The sequence below is a fragment of the Equus przewalskii genome, chromosome 25 (genome assembly GCF_037783145.1).
Source record: "Equus przewalskii isolate Varuska chromosome 25, EquPr2, whole genome shotgun sequence".
In the NCBI taxonomy this organism is placed as follows: Eukaryota; Metazoa; Chordata; class Mammalia; order Perissodactyla; family Equidae; genus Equus; species Equus przewalskii.
The window spans coordinates 44,512,760-44,534,457 of record NC_091855.1 but is presented as its reverse complement, the minus strand read 5'-3'; the positions used below and the strand labels follow the sequence as shown (position 1 = coordinate 44,534,457).

Sequence of the window (21,698 nt, the reverse complement as noted above, 5' to 3'; positions counted from 1 at the left end):
CCCGGGTGCAGACATGGCACCGCTTGGCAAGCCATGCTGTGGTAGGTGTCCCACATATAAGGTGGAGGAGGATGGGCACGGATGTTAGCTCAGAGCCAGTCTTCCTCAGCAAAAGGAGGAGGATTGCCAGCAGTTAGCTCAGGGCTAATCTTCCTAAAAAAACAACAACAAAAAGATCACAATGAGATACCACTACATACGTATTAATATGGCTAAAAAAACAAAACAAAAATATCTAACAATACCAGTACTGTCAAGGATATAAAACAATCGAGCTTTGGGGCCGGCCCAGTGGCACAGCAGTTAAGTGTGCACATTCCACTTCTCGGCGGCCCGGGGTTAGCCAGTTCGGATCCCGGGTGTGGACATGGCACCACTTGGCAAAAAGCCATGCTGTGGTAGGCGTCCCACATATAAAGCAGAGAAAGATGGGCATGGATGTTAGCTCAGGGCCAGTCTTCCTCAGCAAGAAGAGGACGATTGGCAGTAGTTAGCTCAGGGCTAATCTTTCTCAAAAAAATAAAATAAAATAAAACAATCGAGCTCTTATACATTGCTGGTGGGAACACAAAATGGCACAGCCACTTTGGAAAAAAGGTTGGCAGTCCACTATAAAATTAAACATACAGTTAATGTACCAGCAAACTCACTCCTAGTTTATTTATCCAAGAGAATGAATACAGATGTTCACATGTTCACACAAAAACCTGTATGTAACTATGTAAAGTGGTTTTATTTATAACTGCCAAAATCTAGAAACAGTCCAAATGTCTGTCCACTGGTGAATGAACAAAGTATGGTGCATCCATCCAATGAATACTAATCAACAAGAGAGGTCTACAGGCAATACGGATGAATCTCAAATGCATTATGCTTGGTGAAGAAGCCACACTCAAGAGGTGACATACTGAATTATCTATTTATATAATATTCTGGGAAAGACAAGTGTTGGGAGGCAGGAAGGGGTTGACTACAAAAGAATTTTCCACGGTGATGAAAATGTTCTATATCTTGAATTGTGATATACACATACGTCAGGAGTGAATTTTACTGTAATTAAATTGGACTTCAATAAATTTGATATTAAAATAAAAAGATCAGCTGAGTAATCAAAAGACTAGCTTTCCATTTGTCTGTTAAAAGATCAATGTAACCAAAATTCATGGGGGGAAAATACTATTCAGTTTGGAAATCTCTTAGATCTTATCTATTTATTCATTTTTCTAAAAGATTTTATTTCTCATTTTTCTCCCCAAAGTCCCCCAGTACATAGTTGTGTATTTCTAGTTGTGGATCCTTCCAGCTGTGACATGTGGGACGCTGCCTCAGCATGGCTTGATGACCGGTGCCATGTCTGCACCCAAGATTTGAACTGGCAAAACCTTGGGCTGCCGAAGCAGAGTGTGTGAACTTAACCACTCAGCCACAGGGCCAGCCCCTAGACCTTATTTTTTAAAAAGCAAGCTCTGGAGCTGGCCCTGTGCACAGTGGTTAAGTTTGGCATGCCCAGGTTGATAGGTTCAGATCCTGGGCACAGACCTACACCACTCACCAGCCAGGCTGTGGCAGTGACTCACATACAAAATAGAGGAAGACTGGCACAGATGTTAGCACAGGGTGAATCTTCCTCAGCAAAAAAAAAACAACAAAAAAAACAAGCTCTACAGAACTGACTTCCACCTCCAAGAACGACAGAGTGCTTCCCAGAACCAATCCCTCCATAAACAAGCAAAAATTACTCAGCAACAGAAAGGAGCCACTGATATAAGCAACATGCATGGATCTCAAAACAATATACATAGTGAAAGAGCCAGGCACCAAAGAGGACCTACCACGTGATTCCACTTGTGTGACATTCCAGAAAAAGTCATCAGATCAGTGGTTGCCTGGGGTGAGGGGTGGAGGGGACTGGAGCAATGTTCTACATCTTATTGGGGTGGTGACTGAAAGGTTTATACATTTGTCAAAACTCATCAAACATATACTTAAAATGGGTGTGTTTGTTTTACCGTATATAAATTACACCTCAATAAAGCCAACTAAAAGAATGGAAAACTTACATGGACCAAAACAATACTAGATTGAACAGAATTAACAAATGCTTTGCATATAGAAGGCACTGCATTCAGGACATTTCAGGACTTCACTATCACCACTACAAGCTGCAACATCGAAGGAACTGAAAACAGAGATGCAGGGTTTGCGAATTTTAAGGTAAAACAGCTCTTGTCTACTTGGCTGCTTACTGATGATTTAATTTGAAAAAATAGAATAATTAATAATTTTACAGATCCAATGTGGCTCACCAGGTGAAGCTGTGCGTTTTGCAGTGGCTCACCTGGCACCAGCAGCATGGCAAGAGAGGAGAGGCCCAGCAGAAGAGTTGATTTGCTCGGCTCCACATATAATCCTCAGCCTTCCTGTCCCCAGTGCAGGTCTGGCGGTCATTTAGGTCCCTGGACTCAAGCCTTGACAACGAAGCTAAAGACCAAGTGCAGACTGAGAAGGGAACCAAGTCACTGTTCAGGAGACACAGCTTGTTTGTTTTCCCTTTGATGGCCACCACTAATCACCACCACCAAAACCACGCATGCCAGGAACTTGGCAATAAGGAGACTGCTAAATGCAGAACCATCCATCAGCATTCCCATATTCTCCTTTGCTTGGATGCTATGATCTTCCTAAACCTTCTAAATTCCCAAGCATTCTAAAAATAGTAAGAATTTAGAACATGACAAGGATAGCAGCAGGGAGTGGGTTACAGAGCTCAGTGCGGCTACTTAGCACGACAGTTCGGAGACCACAGAGAACATTTTGGGAGGTTCCATCAGCTCTGCAATGACTCGTTTGAATTCAGCCGGTCAAGATAGGTTATAAAATATGTGGAACATCCACTCATGCAAAAAGCTTCTTCCCTACACCTGAGAACAGTTTCTGAGTTATAATATTACAGCTCTTCCTACAGGACAACACTGGCAGTTGGGATATATTGTTAAAAATCTGTGGTATGTTTAGCTCAGCATTAGAATGCTTATCATTTATTTATTTATTTTTTTTTGAGGACGATTAGCCCTGAGCTAACATCTGCTGCCAATCCTCCTCTTTTTGCTGTGGAAGACTGGCTCTGAGCTAACCTCCATGCCCATCTTTCTCTACTCTATATGAGGGATGCCTGCCACAGCATGGCTTGATGAGCAGTGCATAGGTCCACACCTGGGATCTGAACTGGCAAACCCCAGGCCACAAAAGCAGAACGTGTGATCTTAACCACTGCACCACTGGGCCGACCCCTAGAATGATTACCATTTAGAAAATTATTTTGAGTCTAGAATAAGTAAATGAGCAAGAAAAGCTGAAAAGCACATATGATTTCCTCAGACATTCAAAATGTTTCTAGAAACGTATCTTTTAAAAAATTCAAATTGTTAAAGACTCTTAGATTAGGTAAAAGAAGTTATAGAATTTGAGTGAGAAAAAAAAAATTCTCAACCACTGAAAAGCAGCTGTATAGTAATGAGTTAAAGATTTGGTGACAATTATTATCATGAAGTGGAAAGCTCCTTAAAAGTCAACCAACATTTACAGAGCAATAGTGGAGCCTAAGATGCTGAAGGAGGCCCCGGGGGAATGTGAGGGGTCCCCCAGGCCTGCTCTGGGGGGATGTGAGTGCTCTGTTGGGGCAGAGGATGGCAGCCATTCTCTGCTGCAGTTGAGGGTGGATGAGAGGGTTTCAGAGACAGAGGAACACGGAGAAAGCATGAAGACAGTGGTGAGGCACCTGCTGGAGTCGCCCCTGGGCAGTGGTGTGCTGGCGAATGTTTAATACGGGTGGGGGATGTTTATGATTATAACTTTACTGATATAAGGATCCAGAGCACACTCTTTACAAACAATAATAAAATATGACATCTTTCCTTGTAAATTCCACATAGCCAATTCATTCCCACAAACTGCTTCAGTGAGATATAATTCACATACTATAAAATCAACCCCCTTAAAGTATACAATTCATGTTCACAGAGCTGTGAAGCCATTACCACTAATTCCAGAACATTTTTACCACCCCAAAAAGAAAGCCTGTGCCCATTAGCAGTCTCTCCCTCCCCCAGTCCCTGGCAACCACCATTCTACTTTCTGTCTCTGTGGATTTGCTTATTCTGGACATTTCGGGTAAATGGAATCACACAATATATGTACTTTTGTGACTTGCTTCCTTCACTTAACACATTTTTAAGGTTTATTCTGCTACCCTTCAGTATTCTTTAGAGAGCTAAAACTTACACTATTCATTTAAGTGCCTAAAAATGTTTTAATTTTCCTAAAGATATTTAGGAGGAAATAGATGAAACTTAAGAGAACATCCAAAATTATCAACATAATAAAACAAGTTTACTTATGTTTCCTATAGTTAATGGCTTCTGGAAGCAAGCAAATATAAATTTGTGTGTATTAGAAAAATAGTAAGGAAAAATTTTTTTAAGAAAACATTTCTAAAACTCACTGTATGCAGTTTTTGCCATGAGAACTCTGTCCATTAGCCTCATTTTACGAGCAATGAATACGAGCAGGTTCTCCTGCTTCTGATACTTTCTTTTACGTTTTTATCATCTTCAGATTTCTGGAGGATGAAGCTTCTGGAATTGAAACTTTCTACCCGTTTCATGTTAGCTTATTTCATGATTGCTGTAAATATCTTTACACAGATGAATTTTTCTCACAGCTACAGAAGATGCAAGAGCCTATCGCTGATAAAAGTTAAAGGGGGTCGAAAATAATAAGTTTTCGGGGGGAGGGGGGAGGGCAAAAGGCGTGATTAGGCTCACATGTGAGGGGATGCACTATAATCAGTGTTCGAGTGGTGAACATGATGTAATGTACACAGGATTTGAAATATGATGTACATCTGAAAAAAAAATTTTTTTAAAAAGTTTAAAAAAAAACAAAACAACAAATTAAGGAAGTGTGGCCATTAGTTGATTTTTTTTAATCTGGGTAATCAGTACATGGTAGTTCACTGCTCTCTACTTTTGTTATGCTTCAAATATTCCGTAATAAATATTACTAAAAAAAGAAAAAGAAAGAAAATAATAAGTTTTCACATATCGAGGTATATGGGGAGCCATTCTGGTTTAGATGTGATTCTGCCTAAAACTCGTTTTTCCCAGAGCAGCCTGACTGACGGCCCACTGAACACGCACTGTACATCTGCTTCAAACATTTCCCCAAAGCGAAGAGTACGCTCTTTAAGGACAAGGACGAATGTCCTCCTTTCTCTGACACCAATACCAGGACTTCTTTGAAGATGAGCTTTTCTTCCCAGAGAATCAAGGTCAAGTTGACCTGCTTTGTAAGTGCTAAACTGCAGCAAAACATATTCTTGTGACTTTGGGAAAAAAAATTGTATTCTTGTCATGTTTGACGTATGCTCAGAACACCTTTGTTCTGAAACGGTATCTAACTATGATGTAAACCAAGCTTCTCCACAGCGCCGTCCTCCCTGGGGAAGATAACACCTCAGGGCTAGCCCTCAGTATTGGCTCATCAACAAATATCACTCTTTCTTATCTATAGATAGATTACTTGCATTGACAAAGAAGGCAGACACTATCTTGCAAGAAAGCTTCTTCTCTGTAGCTGAAGGAATAAGTTTTGCAGAATTCTGGCCTGGGTTCTGCCCCAGCCCCAAGCAACACTTAACTCTGGTACCCTCATACAGACAGGAACCAGCCTAATGAGACAGGGCCATCTGAAAGGCCCCTGGCCTAACAAGATAAGGCTCTTAACCAATCTGCAAGCTAAGAGAATCGGACAGAGACCACCAAGATCCACAATCCGCAGTTTCGGGGACTTTCCCAGGCTTACGCATGTGCCCTAGGACCCAGGAGTTGTCTAAAGGCGACCCTAGCCCCATTAGCATACTAAAAATCACACCCAGGGGTGGAGAGCCAGCGTGCTAATGATGTAACAGCATGCTACATGACAGTGCAGGCGCAAGCACAACCCCACCTCTCCATGCCATGACAAGGCCCTCCTCCCCAACCTTTGCCTGATGAAAGCCCCACAATCCCATTCCCTGTCAAGCCAGTCACCTGCCCCTTTCCTTTCTGCACCCACTCCCTTGTGCCTTCCCCGTGCACAAGCTAATAAACTGCTACTTTTCTACTTCTGTTTGCTGTCTCTCTTGATTTCTATCCTGGGGGACAACAAGAACCCAATGTGCCAGTAACAATACCAGGGCGTTTAAGGATTCAAACAGCTGCACCCGATTTCTTGCGATGGCTGCTGCTGCAATGGCTGCCGCTGCAATGGCTGCCCAGAGGTTTACAGTAGGGCAGCAGACAGCTCTACTTCTCTTCCCCGTAGGAGAGGAAAATAATTCCTCTACCCACTCTAGGTCCTTCTGGCTGGGCTACAAATTAAATTGATGTGAAAGAGAATAACAGGAGAAAATCAAACAAAGCTCTATAACATGTATACATGGGAGTCACTCAGGAAAACTGAGCAACTCGCCAAAGTGGCTGAGGTTGCCACCTTAAATACTATTTTTAGCTAAAAACAAAGGAGGGTGTTGGGGTTGGGGAGAGTCAGTTATGGTAGATTACCAGAAAAGCATAGTAAACAAGAGTAAGGTTACTATGCAGATTTAAGTCCTTGCCTTCTGCACTGATAAGAGTTTCTAGAGATAAGGTCATCCCCCTCTTCCTGGTACACAGAGGGAGAGAAGATGATATCTTTACAAATGGAGATTTCCCTTACAAATGTAAATGTCTCTTACAAAGCATACCTTCTACTTGGTTTTCAGAGCTTCTCCCCTGTCTACAGTTCCTTAAAAGTAACCAGCCCCAAATAATCCTCATGCCAAAGAGACACATCTTGGGGTGACCAATTCTGATCCCCCACACCTCCATTACAATTCTGTGATGAGCTGGTCTAAGAAGCTCCAACTGCCTCCAGACTGCGGTCCCCCCCACCGTTTACTCTGTCACCACACCCACCAATTCTCCAGACTGCAGCCAAAGCAATCTCTCCCAAACACCCAATCTAACCAATCGAACCTTAACAACCTTCAGTGAGGGGGCCGGCCCTGGGGCGGAGTGGTTAAGTTTGCGTGCTCTGCTGTGGCAGCCCAGGGTTTCACCAGTTCGGATCATGGGCGCGGACATAGCACTGCTCATCAAGCCATGCTGAGGCGGCGTCCCACATGCCACAACTAGAAGGACCCACCACTAAAAATACACAACTATGTACTTGGGGGGCTTTGTGAGAAAAAGGAAAAATAAAATCTTTAAAAAAAAAAAAACCAACAAAACAAAACAAAAATAAATAAATAAATAACAAACCTCCAGTGAGGGGCTGGCCCTGTGGCCGAGTGGTTAAATTCTTGCACTCCACTCCGACGGCCCAGGGGTTTGCCGGTTCAGGCCCTGGGTGCAGACATGGCACCGCTCATCAGGCCATGCTGAGGCAGCATCCCACATGCCACAACTAGAAGGACCCGCAACTAAAATACACAACTATGTACTGGGGGTATTTGGGGAGAAAAAGCAAAAACAAAAAAACCCTTCAGTGATTACTCATTACCCTCAGGATAAAGTCTAAAATCCTCACAGTAGGGGCCAGTCTGCGGGTGTAGTGGTTAAGTTCACGTGATCTGCTCTGGCGGCCCAGGGTTCAAGGGTTCAGATCCCAGGCACAGACCTACAGACCACTCATCAAGCCATGCTGTGGTGGTGTCCCACACACAAAATCCCACAAATTCCACACACAAAATGTGAAAGACTGCCACAGAAGTCAGCTCAGCAACAATCTTCCTTCAAGCAAAAAGAGGAAGATTGACAACAGATGTTAGCTCAGCGCCGATTTTCCTCACCAAAATGATAAAATAAAAAAATAAAATTCTCACTGTGGTCTGGCAGGCTGGCCCCGCTTGGCTGGATCACGCCTTCCTCCCTTCCTCCTCCACCCAGCAGAACTTCCTTTAATAACATGCCCTTCCTCAGGAACTCTGCTTATGTTCTCTCTGAATTCCTCTCTCACTTGCCCTTCACAGGCCTCAGGTTTAATGGCATGTCTCCAGGAGCTTCCTGAGCCTCCTGGTGAGGGTGAGGCCCTTCACAGCACTTGCTCACCTCTGTTTCTCCCACTGTGAGTCCACGAGAGCACGGACTGCATCTGTCTGTCCATTCTCTGGTGGTAACAAGCACTTGGAGGAATGTTCTTCCCAGTTCTTAAAAATCTTTCCTGTTTGGGGCCAGCCCCGTGGCCAAGTGGTTAAGTTCGCGCGCTCTGCTTCGAGGGCCCAGGGTTTTGCCTGTTTGGATCCTGGGCACAGACATGGCGCTGCTAGTCAGGCCATGCTGAGGTGGCATCCCACACACGACGAGAAGGACCTATAACTAGAATATACAACTATGTACTGGGGGGCTTTGGGGAAAAGGAAAAATAAAATCTTTAAAAAAAAAAAAAAACCCAAAACTTTCCGGTTCACTTTCTCTATGCTTACGCAAAAAAATCCCCTTCATCTTCAGAAAGCTTGATTTCTATGAATGATTTGGCAGAGAGACATTTAACCAGATAGAGCAATTATTCACGAAGTAGCATCAGAATGCTCAGGAGGTATACTGGGGCCAGAAGTCACGACCTCAAGAGTGTTCTTTACATAACTGCTAGTTCTTGATGATTATCTAGGTTTTCCCGTAAACTCTCAAACGCTGTATACTCAGAGACGCAGAACCACGCTGAGTGTTCTGGAGCATGATATACGCATGGTGGGAGAACAGGGAGGCATTGGTGCAGGGGGACAGGTCAGGGTTGCAGAGGAAGTGGGAAGCCAGGCTGACCAGCTGCTGGAGAGGGACGGGAGGGAGAGGGAGAGATACAGCTATCACCTCTGCGTGGCCACTGCTGCTGCAGGTCGCAGATGACACAGTTCACAACCCACCCTGGAATACTGCACCACGCTGACTAGTTCAGTATGACTATTTCATTCTGCATTCACTTCTTCTTGTAGATTCAAATATCTTTGTATTTGATCATGTTTACTTTTGTCTAGTACTTCTAAAGAGTGTCTCTCTCAGTGTCACTGGAAAACAAAGTTGGGTCATAAGAAGCACAGCCCAAGTGGAAAGTTCCAAATGAAGGGCCAGCAAGTCCACACAGAAGGGACTGAATTCATCCTTGCTGTGTGAAAGCCACAGGGCCCTGTGGGCAGAAAGACATTCTGATCTGCTACTTAAGACCTAAAACTCCCTACTCATCATTGGGGTCAAAATATACTCATTTGATGGTAGACTGACTTAAGAATCCTTTTTAGAAAGTAACAGCAGGATTGTAATATATAGATCTTTAACATTGTATCCAACATTCTAAGAACGATTACGATCACCACATTTTCCTTTTAATTTGGAAAAAGGTCTTTAAAAAAACCCTACTTTTCTTTTTTTTTTTTAAAGATTTTATTTTTTTCCTTTTTCTCCCCAAAGCCCCCGGTACATAGTTGTGTACTTTTTTCAGTTGTGGGTCCTTCTAGTTGCGGCACATGGGACGCCACCTCAGCATGGCTTGATGAGCGGTGTCATATCCATGCCCAGGATTCGAACTGGCAACACCCTGGGCAGCCGCAGCGGAGCACATGAACTCAACCACTTGGCCACGGGGCCAGCCCCCAAAACCCTACTTTTCTGCAAATACTTCTGGACTTCTCCCCTACAGCCTTTGCATCTTTCATAGTTAGGTATTCTTAGAAACTGAAGGTGATTCACACAAAGGGACCCAGTAAGTAGAGACAGAGCCAGAACCAGCCCGCGCCACCCCTGTGGACTTTCGTCGCAAGGTGGGGGCTCCTTCCCCTTCTCCAAGAAGACTAAGGAGGCTGCAGAACTGCCCTCAGAGATGTCAGCTCTGCCAGCAGCAAGGGGATGAAAGCGCAGGTTCCACCCTAACTGTGCATGTTTACCTGTTTCATCACCTTCCAGAACTGTACCCGGCCTTTTCTTCTCACAGGGCCCCTACCAGGAAATGTAAAAGGAGCCATCCCAACAATTATGGCTTTTTCAAGCTACCCACACATAACAAAACAAGCTCAGAGAGGCGCCAGGGTGCTCAGTTACTTTTCCAGATTTATCTCTTAGTTATTGCTTATAACAACAGCTTTACAGGTGAACTTTGTGAACCAACTCTTTCAATCATCCTCAGTTTTCCATCATAATTTGAGAGATTTCCTCTTCAATTGTGGCAGTAGTTCCTCTGCTCTCCCCTATAAACACAGATTCTTTGTTTACCCAAGAACTGCTATTTAAAAGAGAGGCCGAGAAGGGACTTGGAGGAGGAAAAAGCCCTTTTGTAAAAGGAAAAATCCCTGAGGTCGGAATAATTACCGTAATTTAGGGTCTTAAGCCCGGAGTGGCAGGGATGCGCGGGGCAGTACAGGGGGGAAGGCAGGCGAGAACCTAACAGTTCTGCGAGAAAGCAGCCTGACACTTCTTCCTTCTTCACAGGGGGAGGACCGTGCATTTTCTTACTTGTCAGACTGAGTTTTCATCACTGTGTCGGGGGAGCTGATCTTCCAGTTTTTTCTCTCTAACTGTAAACTGCGAGGCTGGGCAGCCCCACACCAGGCTTCTCCCTGTCCCGCTCTGCAAGCCCAGCCTGGCTCTCCAGCCCTTCTGCTTTACAGCAGGCTCCTGAGCTCTCCCAGCACACTCCCACCCTGGGGCTTCTCCTTCCAGCAGTCAGGATTTGAAGCTGGAGACCTTTCCCTAGCGCCCTCCTTCCTGGAAGTGCCCACATGCTACACAAAGCTTCTGAGTTAAGGCTTCACTGCCAACCACTGGGGAAACAAACAGGCGATGATGAAGGGAACCTGCGGGTGTTTCATGATCTACAGTCCCAACTCTTCTGAGACGGGAACTGAAAACCTTTACCTCCTAGACGGGTGGCGTTCCTAGCCTCCCATTCTAGACGGATGCTAGATAAATCAGCACATCAAATTCAGCTGTACAGAAAATGACCGGTACATCAGGACCACACTGGGTTTATACCAGGAGTTCAAGGTTGGTTTAACATCAGAAAATCAATCAATTCTGATGGGAGAACACACCACCAATGAAGTAGTCTTCTCTAAAAACAAAAAAGTAAAATCTGAATGTGGTCAAGGTTCTAGACTGCAGCTGTCAATTTACAGGAAACACACAGGTCAGAGGAACATGTTAAATTACACCATGGGAATGCAATCAGCAAAATCCAGATTATGGGAAATTCTAAGGGACACATCCTTCCCCCAAGCCCAACAAATAACTGCTTTAAAAAACAGAAGATGGAGTCAAAATCTATGGATTAACAGAGAACTAACAGAATATCAATCAATCGCAATGTGTAGACCTTATTTGGATCCCGACGCAAGCAAATTGTAAAAGAAAACATTTATGCCATTTCTAAGACAATCAAAGAAATTTGAACACTGGACCTTTGCTGGTATTAAGGAACTGTTATAATATTTGTAAGCATAACCTTGGTATTATGTTTATATATATATATTTTTTTTAAAGTCCCTATCTTTTAAAGATACATAATGAGATATTTACAAATGAAATACAATGTCTGATATTTGCCACAGGATTATGTGGGAAGAGGGAGTGGATGGGGGTAAAGCTGAAATAAAGAGCCATGAGTGGATAACGGTAGAAGTATGGTATTGGATGCATAGTGTAGGGGAGGAAGACATTTCCTCTTCCCAAATGTGGTTTCGTCTGGCAGGAGAACAAATTAAATTCACATGAGACAGAACAGCAAGAGAAAATTAAACAAAGCTTTATGAGGAACCATGGCCCGGGGCCTTTCTTCCCAAAGGAAGAAAGGGCACCGAAGAAGTGGGGTGCACATAGTGGTTATACACCCCCAAACAGGGTGTTTCACATGTGATTGAAATGTCCCTCCCACAATAGTCACAAGATTGCCCTGTCAGCACAGCGCTTGATGGACACAGCAGGCAGTGGGTCTGCTATCTGGGTGGGTGTAGCAGGAGGCAAGTCTATCATCTGGAGCTGGGCAGTCACAGGCGAGCGCAGCAATCAGTTCCTAGCCTAAGGAAAGATGCTTAATCCTTAAAGAAATGCCAAAGTTGGGAGGGGGAGGGAAGTCAGTTACAGGAGGTTACCAGAGAAGCACAATAAAATGCAGATTTAAGTCCTTGCCTTTGGTATTGATGAAGAGTTTCTAGAGAGAAGGTGATCTCCTTTCTTCTTCCTGGTACAGAGAGGGAGGCACCTTTACAGATAGAGATTTACCTTACAAATGTAAACGTCCTAACAAAGAGCAAGTTCCATTCCTCAGAGCCTCCTTCCCTGTCCCAGTTTATCAAAAGCAATCAGCCTCAAATAACCCTGATGCCAAAGAGACATATCTTGGGGTGGCCAATTTCAGGTCCCCACAATAGCAATTCTTTATATTCCTCTATCCCTGTACATGTTTTAAATTTCCCATAAGTAACAAAAAAATAAAATCAATGTAATTCTCATTTCACTAGATGAAGAAAAACCATTTGGAAATGTTAGAACACTGGACTAAGAGTGGAAAGACCTCGGTTTTAGTCCCGACCCTGTTGTGTAATACCAAGCAAGTCACTTTACTTCTCTGGGTCCCAATTTCCTCATCTTTATGATAATGGAGTTAAACCACATGGTTTTTAAGGCCCTCCTACCCCAGCTTTAATTTTTTTCCCAACTATTTATGGAAAGCCTTTTCAATACTAGAAATATCCATATTAACTTTACAATGCTATGACTAGACCTCTCACCAGTTTCTCATTTATCTTGAATTTCAACTTCCTCCTTCTGATGTTTATCCTGGATCTACACTTGGGGGTTTGCAGACCATTCTCCTTAATGAAAATGTAAGCAAAAGATGACACCAGTAGTTCCATTATTTGTTATTTGTAAACATTACCTCTCCATGCTGAGGGCCTGTTTCTTTGTTCTTTTTGATCCAAAAATTAATAGAACACTTTCAATTTATTATCCTCTGGATATAGGAACCACAGCATACATATAACTTATGTGCAAGCATTACAACCTTGAGGAAATTATTCAATCTTACTGTGCCTGTGTTTCCTCATCTATAAAACGGGCATGATAAAAGCCTCTACTTCACAGAATTGTGAGGATTAAATAAGTGAAAATCGGGCCAGCCCCGTGGCTGAGTGGTTAAGTTCACACGCTCCACTTCAGCAGCCCAGGGTTTCGGTGGTTCGGATCTTGGGTGCGGACATGGCACCGCTCATCAGGCCATGCTGAGGTGGTATCCCACATAGCACAACCAGAGGGACCTACAACTAGAATATACAACTATGTACTGCGGGGCTTTGGGGAGAAGAATTAAAAAAAAAAAGATTGTCAACAGTTGTTAGCTCAGGTGCCAATCTTTCAAAAAAAAAAAAAAAGAAGAAGACGATGACCTAATATTTAAAACCAAAAGACAACAATCTCTCTGTGTTGCAGGAATTTAATTACCTGGAGAACCAGCCCTGCACTCAGGAAGCATACAAAGTTGGGACCAAACCCAGGAAACGCAAACTGCCCTGAGGCAAGAACTGTTCTTCTTTTATGTTCCATCCGATACCTTGCATCACGGGGCACACATGCTAAAAACAACACGGGTCGTGACGCTAGAATCGGGCAAGGCCTGACTCATGGACCAGCTGCTCTTCTTTTCAGCCTCATCACTCTTATCACCTTCACAGGTTTAGGCAGCTCAACAGATGCACAGCACCAGCTTCCTTGTCACTTGGGCCACAAAAGGCAGAGAGATCTCATCTTGAGGATCAGACCCACGGTAAGACTTATTTCAACAAAAGGCTGTAAGACAATAGAGAAAGCCTTGTTTGGGTGCTGTTCTTTTTTTCGAGCACTAATTCACAAAATAAACTACAGTAGGTCCTTACCCTGGAGACGACTGTTGTTGGCTGACGTTCAGCATGCCCTCCCAGAGCATCTTCGGGTACTTGTTGAGTATCTTTCTGCCCAAAGACTAAGATGCTGAGTGGATTTCTATGTTCTAGGAATGGAAGTCAGGACTGCAGCCACTGTAACAGGGAACTGAGCCAGAGGCCTGCAGTATGAGTGACCACTTGACCTGGTAACTCCTTGTCTAAACTGTAAACTAGGTAGAACTTCAAAGCTGCATTTATAAAAGCCTACTAACAGCAAAAGACCAAAATAAATGAAAATTTACAGGCAGGCACATTTTGCAATTCTTAATTGGCTCTTTTTTTATCCTTAATTATTGTTTAAACCAGACTTTCCAGCCTCCCTTGTTAGCCTGTTGACAAACTGAAGTGTTAGTATTGTATGCTTTGTTTAAATATTTTATCTGCAGCCCATTCCACAGTGTTAGTCAACGTTTTCATCTGACAGTTGGAATCAAGGCCGAGGACTTCCTTAAACAAAACATCCTTCCCCAAAGAAGTGCAATTTATAAAAACTGCTTGCCATTCTTTGCTGCTACAGACATTAATCTTTGTGGATCTTTAGCCAGTAACATGCATATATGCACAGTTTCCAAACAAGAAAAACTATTCAACGTGAAGTCCTACAAAATACGATGATAAAGTTAGACATCGCTTGAAAAAAAAGCACTAATAACCTTAACGAAACCAAAACACGAACAAAATATAAATACACGCCGTGCACATCAAGAGCTCTTTAAATATAACAAGTACCCTCGAGAAGAAATAAGGTACGTACAAACTTGCCAGCTGACTGCTCTATTAGCAAAAGTTCCGTCAACAGCACCCTCAGTTCCATCAGACCAAGGGAGCTGATACAGGAAACTCGGGGGCTCCGGGGCCTCCCCAGGTCAGCTCGGGGACCCTGCTCGAGGGGAGCTCAGCTGACGCCGCAGCTGGGCACACAGGTGTGCGGGACCCACAGGTGTCCCTCAGGGGCGCGGCCCGGCTCTGTCGCCCCTTGCAGTCACCCCTCCCGGCCCAAGCTCTCCGGGAACCCCGCTTACCCGGCTCGGTGCCGCATCCCTGCGCGGAGCGCCGCACTCGGGGGCGAGGTGAGAGCCGGGACCAGTAAAGGCGCGGCAGAGAGGAGAGACAACCGTCCGCCTTCCGGACCTCAAGGACGCCATGGCCGGCGCCCCCCACCTCCCGCGGCGCACGGCAGAATCGCGACGGCGCTAGGGGCTGCCTTACGGCACGGTCGCAAAGCCAGCGGGAGGGGAACGGCGGGGCCGACCGTGCGCTTTCCCTGCGTGTGACGGGCTGCGGGGGCGGGGCGGGGGGGGGGGGAGGTGGGTGGCTCGGACGGGGTCCCGGCGGCCGAGTCCTTGGCCGCAGCCATTCCAGGCTGCCGCGCAAGGCGGCTAGCGGCGGGCTCGGCACGGGTCGAGGTGCGACGCGGCCGCCGGGGGACGCTTTCCCAGGGCGGAGGCTGTTTGGCCCGTGGGCGGGGTTGCCGGGCCAGGGCGACAGCGGGAGCTGCCGTGTCTCAGGGCGTCGGCGGCGGAGCTCGCGATGGCGCGGGCGGCACAGGTGAGCGTGGCGGAGCGGCTGCGCGGGCCCCTGCCCTCCACGGCGGCGGGCGGCCTTCCCTTGGCGCGGGCTCCCGCGGACGACCCCCGCCCCGGCGCTCCACCCGGCTCTGGCCGGGCGGCACTCGGCGCCGCCCCCACCCCTGGGTCCGATGCGTGCCCGGGCCGGCCGCCCCCTCCCCACGCGGGCCATTGTGAGGTCAGGCCGGCGGGCGCGTCGTGGGGCCCGGGCGAGACGCCCGGAGCGGCCGCAGCGGCCAGTAGCTGCCGCCGCCACCGCCGGCCCCTTCACCGGCTGCCCCGTTCAGATCTAGCCGGGAGGGGTGGGAGGGATGCTGCTGGGGGCCCAGCTCCGGTGCCGCACCCCGTAAAGGGCTGATCTTCCACCTCGCCACCTCACCTACGGGAAGCCAAGACCAAACCAGCTGAGACCTCTTCTGGGTAAAGTGCTGGGAGGGAAGGACGAGGAGGAGAGGAGAAAGGGAGGCAGCTGTCCTTCGTGGGCCCCCAGGGGCGCATTCTTGGCTTGAACACCCACAAGGGATTGGTTTCAATTGATTATCCACGCACCTCCAGTGAGCTGTTTGATAGAAACCCAAAAGCAGGGAAAAAATGCGTTAAGCCTTTCTGGATTCTTAATGGGAGGCTAGTTAGTGAATTATTCATAGTTGTCACATTTTTGTGGGATGTATTGTGGGGGAAGGGGAGCGTGATAAGCCTGAGGCAGTCGGCCTCTAAAGCCCCAAGATGGTGCCTTTAACATAATCCCAGTCGGCCCTCCTGTGGGATTTTATACCTGTGCCGGGAAGATTTGTGAGGTGAGAAACAGGGTGGCTTTGCAGAAGTGCATAAAGGGACGGAGAGGAATGTAGAAGCGGGGACTTGTCGGGGGTGTTTGGGAACCACTGGTATTTGTTTGGCTTAGAGTTACTTGTTCTGTAAACTAGGTATGGCTCCGTGGCCAGGTGGGGTGCTTAGATGGTGCCCTAACCTTTGGAAGGTTAGAAGCGCTACTGTTTCACATTCCACCAAGGTTCCCTGCTGGCGCCAAAAAAACAACGTTCAGTGTTAAGACCTAAGATAGTTGTGCTTTTTCCAAGCTGATAGTTCAACTCCATGCTGTACTTATGAAGACACATGCTGCTGTCTTGTACAATGAAAGAAACTTGAAATCCACAGCCCCAGAGCACCAGGTCCTTCCTGTTGGGCCCTGCAGTAACCCCTGCCTGTTCTTAATGGCTGCTGTGTTTATGTTGTTTTCAGGAGAGGGAGTCAATTAGTCATTCTTCTTACTGTGCTCGAGTATGACTGTCATTTGGATTACAATAATAATAATAACTTTTTCTTAAGAATCGTTTTAAGATGAGAATTTTAGAATGAATGAATATACAATTAGTGTTCTGCAGAAACTTTGTGATGTAATAAGTTATTCTTGTCATCTTTTAGTGCTTGTGAAACTGAACACAAGAAAAGTATGGATATGGGAAACCAACATCCTTCTATTAGTAGGCTTCAGGAAATCCAAAAGGAAGTGAAAAGTATAGAACAGCAAGTAATTGGCTTCAGTGGTCTATCAGATGACAAGAATTACAAGAAACTGGAGAGGATTCTAACAAAACAGCTTTTTGAAATAGACTCTGTAGATACAGAAGGAAAAGGAGATATTCAGCAAGCCAGGAAGAGGGCGGCACAAGAGACAGAGCGTCTTCTCAAAGAGCTGGAGCAGAATGCAAACCACCCACACCGGATTGAAATACAGAACATTTTTAAGGAAGCCCAGTCCCTGGTGGAAGAGAAGATTGTGCCATTTTATAATGGAGGCAACCGCGTAACAGATGAATTTGAAGAAGGCATCCAAGATATCATTCTGAGGCTGACACACGTTAAAACTGGAGGGAAGATCTCCTTGCGGAAAGCGAGGTATCACACTTTAACCAAAGTCTGTGCAGTGCAAGAGATTATCGAAGACTGCATGAAGAAGCAGCCTTCCCTGCCGCTTTCGGAGGACGCGCATCCTTCAGTCGCCAAAATTAACTCTGTGATGTGTGAGGTGAACAAGGCCAGAGGCACTCTGATTGCGCTGCTGATGGGAGTGAACAATAACGAGACTTGCAGGCACTTGTCTTGTGTGCTCTCGGGGCTGATTGCTGACCTGGATGCTTTAGATGTGTGCGGGCGCACAGAAATCAGAAATTACCGCAGGGAGGTAGTAGAAGATATCAACCAATTACTGAAATACCTGGATTTAGAAGAGGAAGCAGGTACTACTCACGCATTCGACCTGAGACAGAATCATTCCATTTTAAAAATAGAAAAGGTCCTCAAGAGAATGAGGGAAATTAAGAATGAGCTGCTTCAAGCACAGAATCCTTCTGAACTGTACCTGAGCTCCAAAACAGAACTGCAGGGCTTGATTGGAGAGTTGGATGAAGTAACTCTGGAAAAAAACCCCTGCATCCGGGAAGCCAGGAGAAGAGCCGTGATTGAAGTGCAAACCCTGATCACCTACATTGACTTGAAGGAGGCCCTTGAGAAGAGAAAGCTACTTGTTTGTGAGGAGCACCCGTCACACAAAGCCGTCTGGCACATCCTTGGGAACTTGTCAGAGATCCAGGGGGAAGTTCTGTCGTTTGATGGAAATCGAACTGATAAGAACTACATCCGGCTGGAAGAGCTGCTCACCAAGCAGCTGCTGGCCCTGGATGCTGTGGATCCGCAAGGGGAAGAGAAGTGTAAGGCTGCCAGGAAGCAGGCAGTGAAGCTTGCCCAGAATATTCTCAGCTATCTTGACTTGAAGTCCGATGAGTGGGAGTACTAACAGCAGAGGTCTTCCAGCTGATATTTCCTGTTTTGCACTTTATATATACTTCTATGTATTTACAGAGAGCTTTCAGTTCGTTGGGCCTAAATGAGATTTATACATGCATATTTCAATCTCAGTATTTATGATTCAAGCAAATTATATTCAGTATCTCAGCTGCTTTTGATGTCGCAAAACAAATATCATTACAGCACATTAACTTTTCCATTTGGATCATTATCTGTATGTTGTGGTGTGGTTTCTTTAATCAGAAAGTAGAATAGCGAAAGCTTTTGTAATGTTTAAATGGGTTGTGCAAGCATTAAAATACAGATATTTCAGAATCTAGGCATAGACATAACCTTACATAATACTAGAACAATTATGAGAAAGGAGAAAATTTTTGTTTCAATAGAAGAAAGGTCCAAGCACAAAAGTAGTACAATGATATATTTTATTATGCTAAATAAAGCAGAAGGATTTTTTTCATTTATAAAGACTGATTAGTCCCACCCAGTTTCATAGGGTGGGATTTTTTGTTTGTTCCGATGGTCTGTTCTTTCATAAACATTTTTTGTTTGAAAAACAATGTCTGTATTTTCCCCCATACTCTTCGTTTAGAGGGGAGAATCATTTTTGTGTGCAACATAAAATTATGAAAATTAATAGCAAAAAAGCCTTTAAGACTGCATTGGAGAAGGAATAAAACAGCAGCTAACACCTTCAAGTTTTTGTTTGTAAAATCTGAACTTATCATTTTCCGTAGTAATTTATAAGGATGGAAACATTTAAATGAAGTTACTGGACTTTAAAAAAAGAGGGAAGCACTCATACCTATAGTAGGATAATGAGAACTGGAGATTAGTACCACTGTCAGCTTGTACTAAAATTAAGCAAAAGTGTCTGAATGTAGCATGTAAAGGGCTGCTTCTGTGGTTTCAGGCTGCGTAACAGACAGACTTGTTAAACCTACCCAATGCCGTTGTACAATGTCTGAGAGCAGGAACTGTCTGGAGCCCTGCAGGACCAGGCCTTTATATCTTGTCAGAGAAGTTATCATCAGCTACTAGCATCTTAAATATCGCACTCCTGGGGACAAAGTAGCGAAAGCTGCTCTGGTTGCCTGCTCCTTAGCTCATGTTGTTGGCATGTGGATGTTTCTCTAGTGCCTAAAAGAGCCAGTGAAGTCTATCAGTGCATGAAGTGTTTCTTTCTTCTGCTAAAGGGTATACATATTTCTGTAAATACTTTCTGAGGGTCCACTTTCTCGGTTGCCCTGTTACTGTGAACAAAGGAATTCCCCAGAGTTCTGAAGTGCCTTGACAACATGTTAGTCCCAGTGTTATAACTAGCAGACTCCTTTCTGTAGTCACCTTTCACAAAAATAATCATATTAGAATACATCTTTTGAACTCTATAGTAATCTGTTATTCTCTTTCTGAGGTAGTAATTTGGCAACTTTGTATGGGGAAATTATTCCTTTAAACAGCTAAAGATGTGATAAAGGAATAGCCCTAAATACCTAAAAGATAATAAGCCCCCAACAGATTTTCACTTTGTTTCACTATTGCCCCCAAATTAAAAGCCCTTGACATGTCTTTCCTACTAGAATGTTCTAGAATCATTGGATAGTGGGGTCAAAGGGCAGTTGGGGTCTTTGGGCAGTGCCCCTCCCATCTGCAAGGTCATTTCCTGGCAGCTGTGGGCTCTCCCAGCGCAGGTCATGGGTAGCTCAAGCTCATTTTGGCCAAAGTCGTTTTAGGATTGCTATTCTTTGTCAGATTTTAGGGTGCTCTTAACATCTTGAAGACTAACTTCGAGCACTGTCCCAGTTGTACCACTGGGAAATCGAGGCCGTCCTCCGGTTCACTTCAGACACACCCCACACCAGGCTCTTTCAGATTTGAAAGTTCAGTGTCAGCATTTCCTTTAAACATAGCCGTTGTTCCTTGAAGGCAGATGGATATTCCCCTATTGTTCTTGCGAGCGGTTTCCTGTGGCTTTGGTGGAGGAGGCTCAGACTGCTAAGCCGCGAGCGTGAGCGCTGCGTGCGATGGAGGATACTGAACTCTTCACCGTCATTGGATTTCTCACGCGCTGGTTTCGGTCATCGAAATCGTCAGATGACCCTGAGTGACTGTTAAGGCATGGCGTTTCCTGTTTTCAGCTCTTCTAGTTCTTGTACCTGATTATTCTGCTCCCGTAATGAGCCCTAGTGACACCAGACTTAGCTTTTCTTGTCCCTCGTTGGAGCTGTCTGTGTTAATATGGGCTGCCTGCCGCATGTAGTTTGTAAATTGGGCTCGTCGCATTGTATTGTATTTTTATGATCTTACCTGAAGAGAATCTGTAATGGAAGTAAAACCTACCCCCTAAAAATGTTTGGCCTTGGGTCTGCATTAAACGGTATAGTCCATGTTCATGCGCAAAATAGCTGGGAATGCTTGCTTTCTTCACCTGACATGCAGTCAGCTTCACTGTCAGATCTTTCTTTATCCAGATTAAAGTCAGTCCAGCTATAATGAAGTCGTTATGAAAATAAATGTGATGAATATATCTACGAAGTACAGTTTAATGCTTTATTTTGCTAAAATGCCTTGGTATAATATATTTGATATCATTTAGTATGTTCAAGAAGTTTAACGAGTTTTTCTCATTTGTCTTACTTTGCCACTTTTTTTCTGGTTTTTGAGAATCTAAGCTTATCCTGTATATACAGGGTTTTTTTAAGCAAAGCTTTTCAGCTTTTAACTCATCTGGTATTCTTAAGAATAATTGGAGAAATATTTGCCCTTGGTTTGATGTATATAATACAGATGTGGTGCTCCGTTGTGCTGGTTCCCGTGCCCTCTCTGTTAACTGTATGACTATAGTAATAGTATGTCTTAAATAATTCAGTATTCTTTTGAGATATATATATTAGTATACCCTTAATTATTAATGAAATAAAAAAAAGTCTCTTAGCTTATCTGTGCCATGGAGAAAGGATGTGAGCCTGAGGTGTGAGTTCTGTTCTGATGTTTTCACCTTCATTTACTGTCTGACTTGGGTAAGGAATAATGTCTTACCAGAGCAGGCCAGGCGTGAGGGAGGTGGGCTCCTTCACTCCAGTGGGTGGCAGCAGTCTAAGGAGGTGGCAGTGCTGACCACAGACCAGGATCCAGTCACCAGTGAAGGGGTAGCTTCCAGTTTAAACAACCCGGGAACTGTGGGGACCAGGGAACAGCTGTCACACCCAGGAGAGATGTGGCCTCGCGCCCCACTCCTCCACGAGGACGCCCACAGCCCCTCAGATGCAGGCATTGACCTGATTTGTATAAAGGAGGAGAAACTCTGAGAAGTGGTTCTGGAAAGATCCTCTCCCCAG

General features: G+C 45.0%; 2 protein-coding genes across 5 annotated transcripts in view; one reads left to right on the top strand and one right to left on the bottom strand.

The window, feature by feature from the left end:
• COA8 (cytochrome c oxidase assembly factor 8) overlaps nucleotides 1–15,178 on the bottom strand; it is a 34,499-nt gene extending 19,321 nt beyond the window's left edge. Inside the window, exon 1 of one of the 2 annotated variants that reach the window (XM_070593381.1) lies at nucleotides 15,007–15,178. In XM_070593381.1, coding sequence (XP_070449482.1) covers nucleotides 15,007–15,129 — 123 coding nt within the window. In that variant the 5' untranslated portion in view covers nucleotides 15,130–15,178. The remainder of the gene's footprint in view (nucleotides 1–15,006) is intronic. The other variant, XM_070593380.1, reaches the window with a different exon arrangement.
• A 14-nt stretch (nucleotides 15,179–15,192) lies between these two features.
• BAG5 (BAG cochaperone 5) lies at nucleotides 15,193–21,319 on the top strand. 3 transcript variants are annotated; one of them, XM_070593377.1, is made up of 2 exons: nucleotides 15,193–15,532; nucleotides 16,978–21,319. In XM_070593377.1, exon 2 carries the CDS (start codon nucleotides 17,006–17,008, stop codon nucleotides 18,347–18,349), a length of 1,344 nt encoding a protein of 447 aa, XP_070449478.1. In that variant the 5' UTR covers nucleotides 15,193–15,532; nucleotides 16,978–17,005; the 3' UTR covers nucleotides 18,350–21,319. The 3 variants fall into 3 exon arrangements, with proteins under 3 accessions (XP_070449478.1, XP_008536968.1, XP_070449480.1); XM_008538746.2 differs by having other exon boundaries at nucleotides 15,522–15,972; XM_070593379.1 differs by lacking the exon at nucleotides 15,193–15,532 and adding an exon at nucleotides 15,557–16,349.
• The last annotated feature ends 379 nt before the right edge of the window (nucleotides 21,320–21,698 follow it).

Excerpts from the sequence above, each read along its gene's own strand:
- BAG5 (XM_070593377.1), top strand. The coding sequence starts at position 17,006 with ATGGATATGGGAAACCAACATCCTTCTATTAGTAGGCTTCAGGAAATC.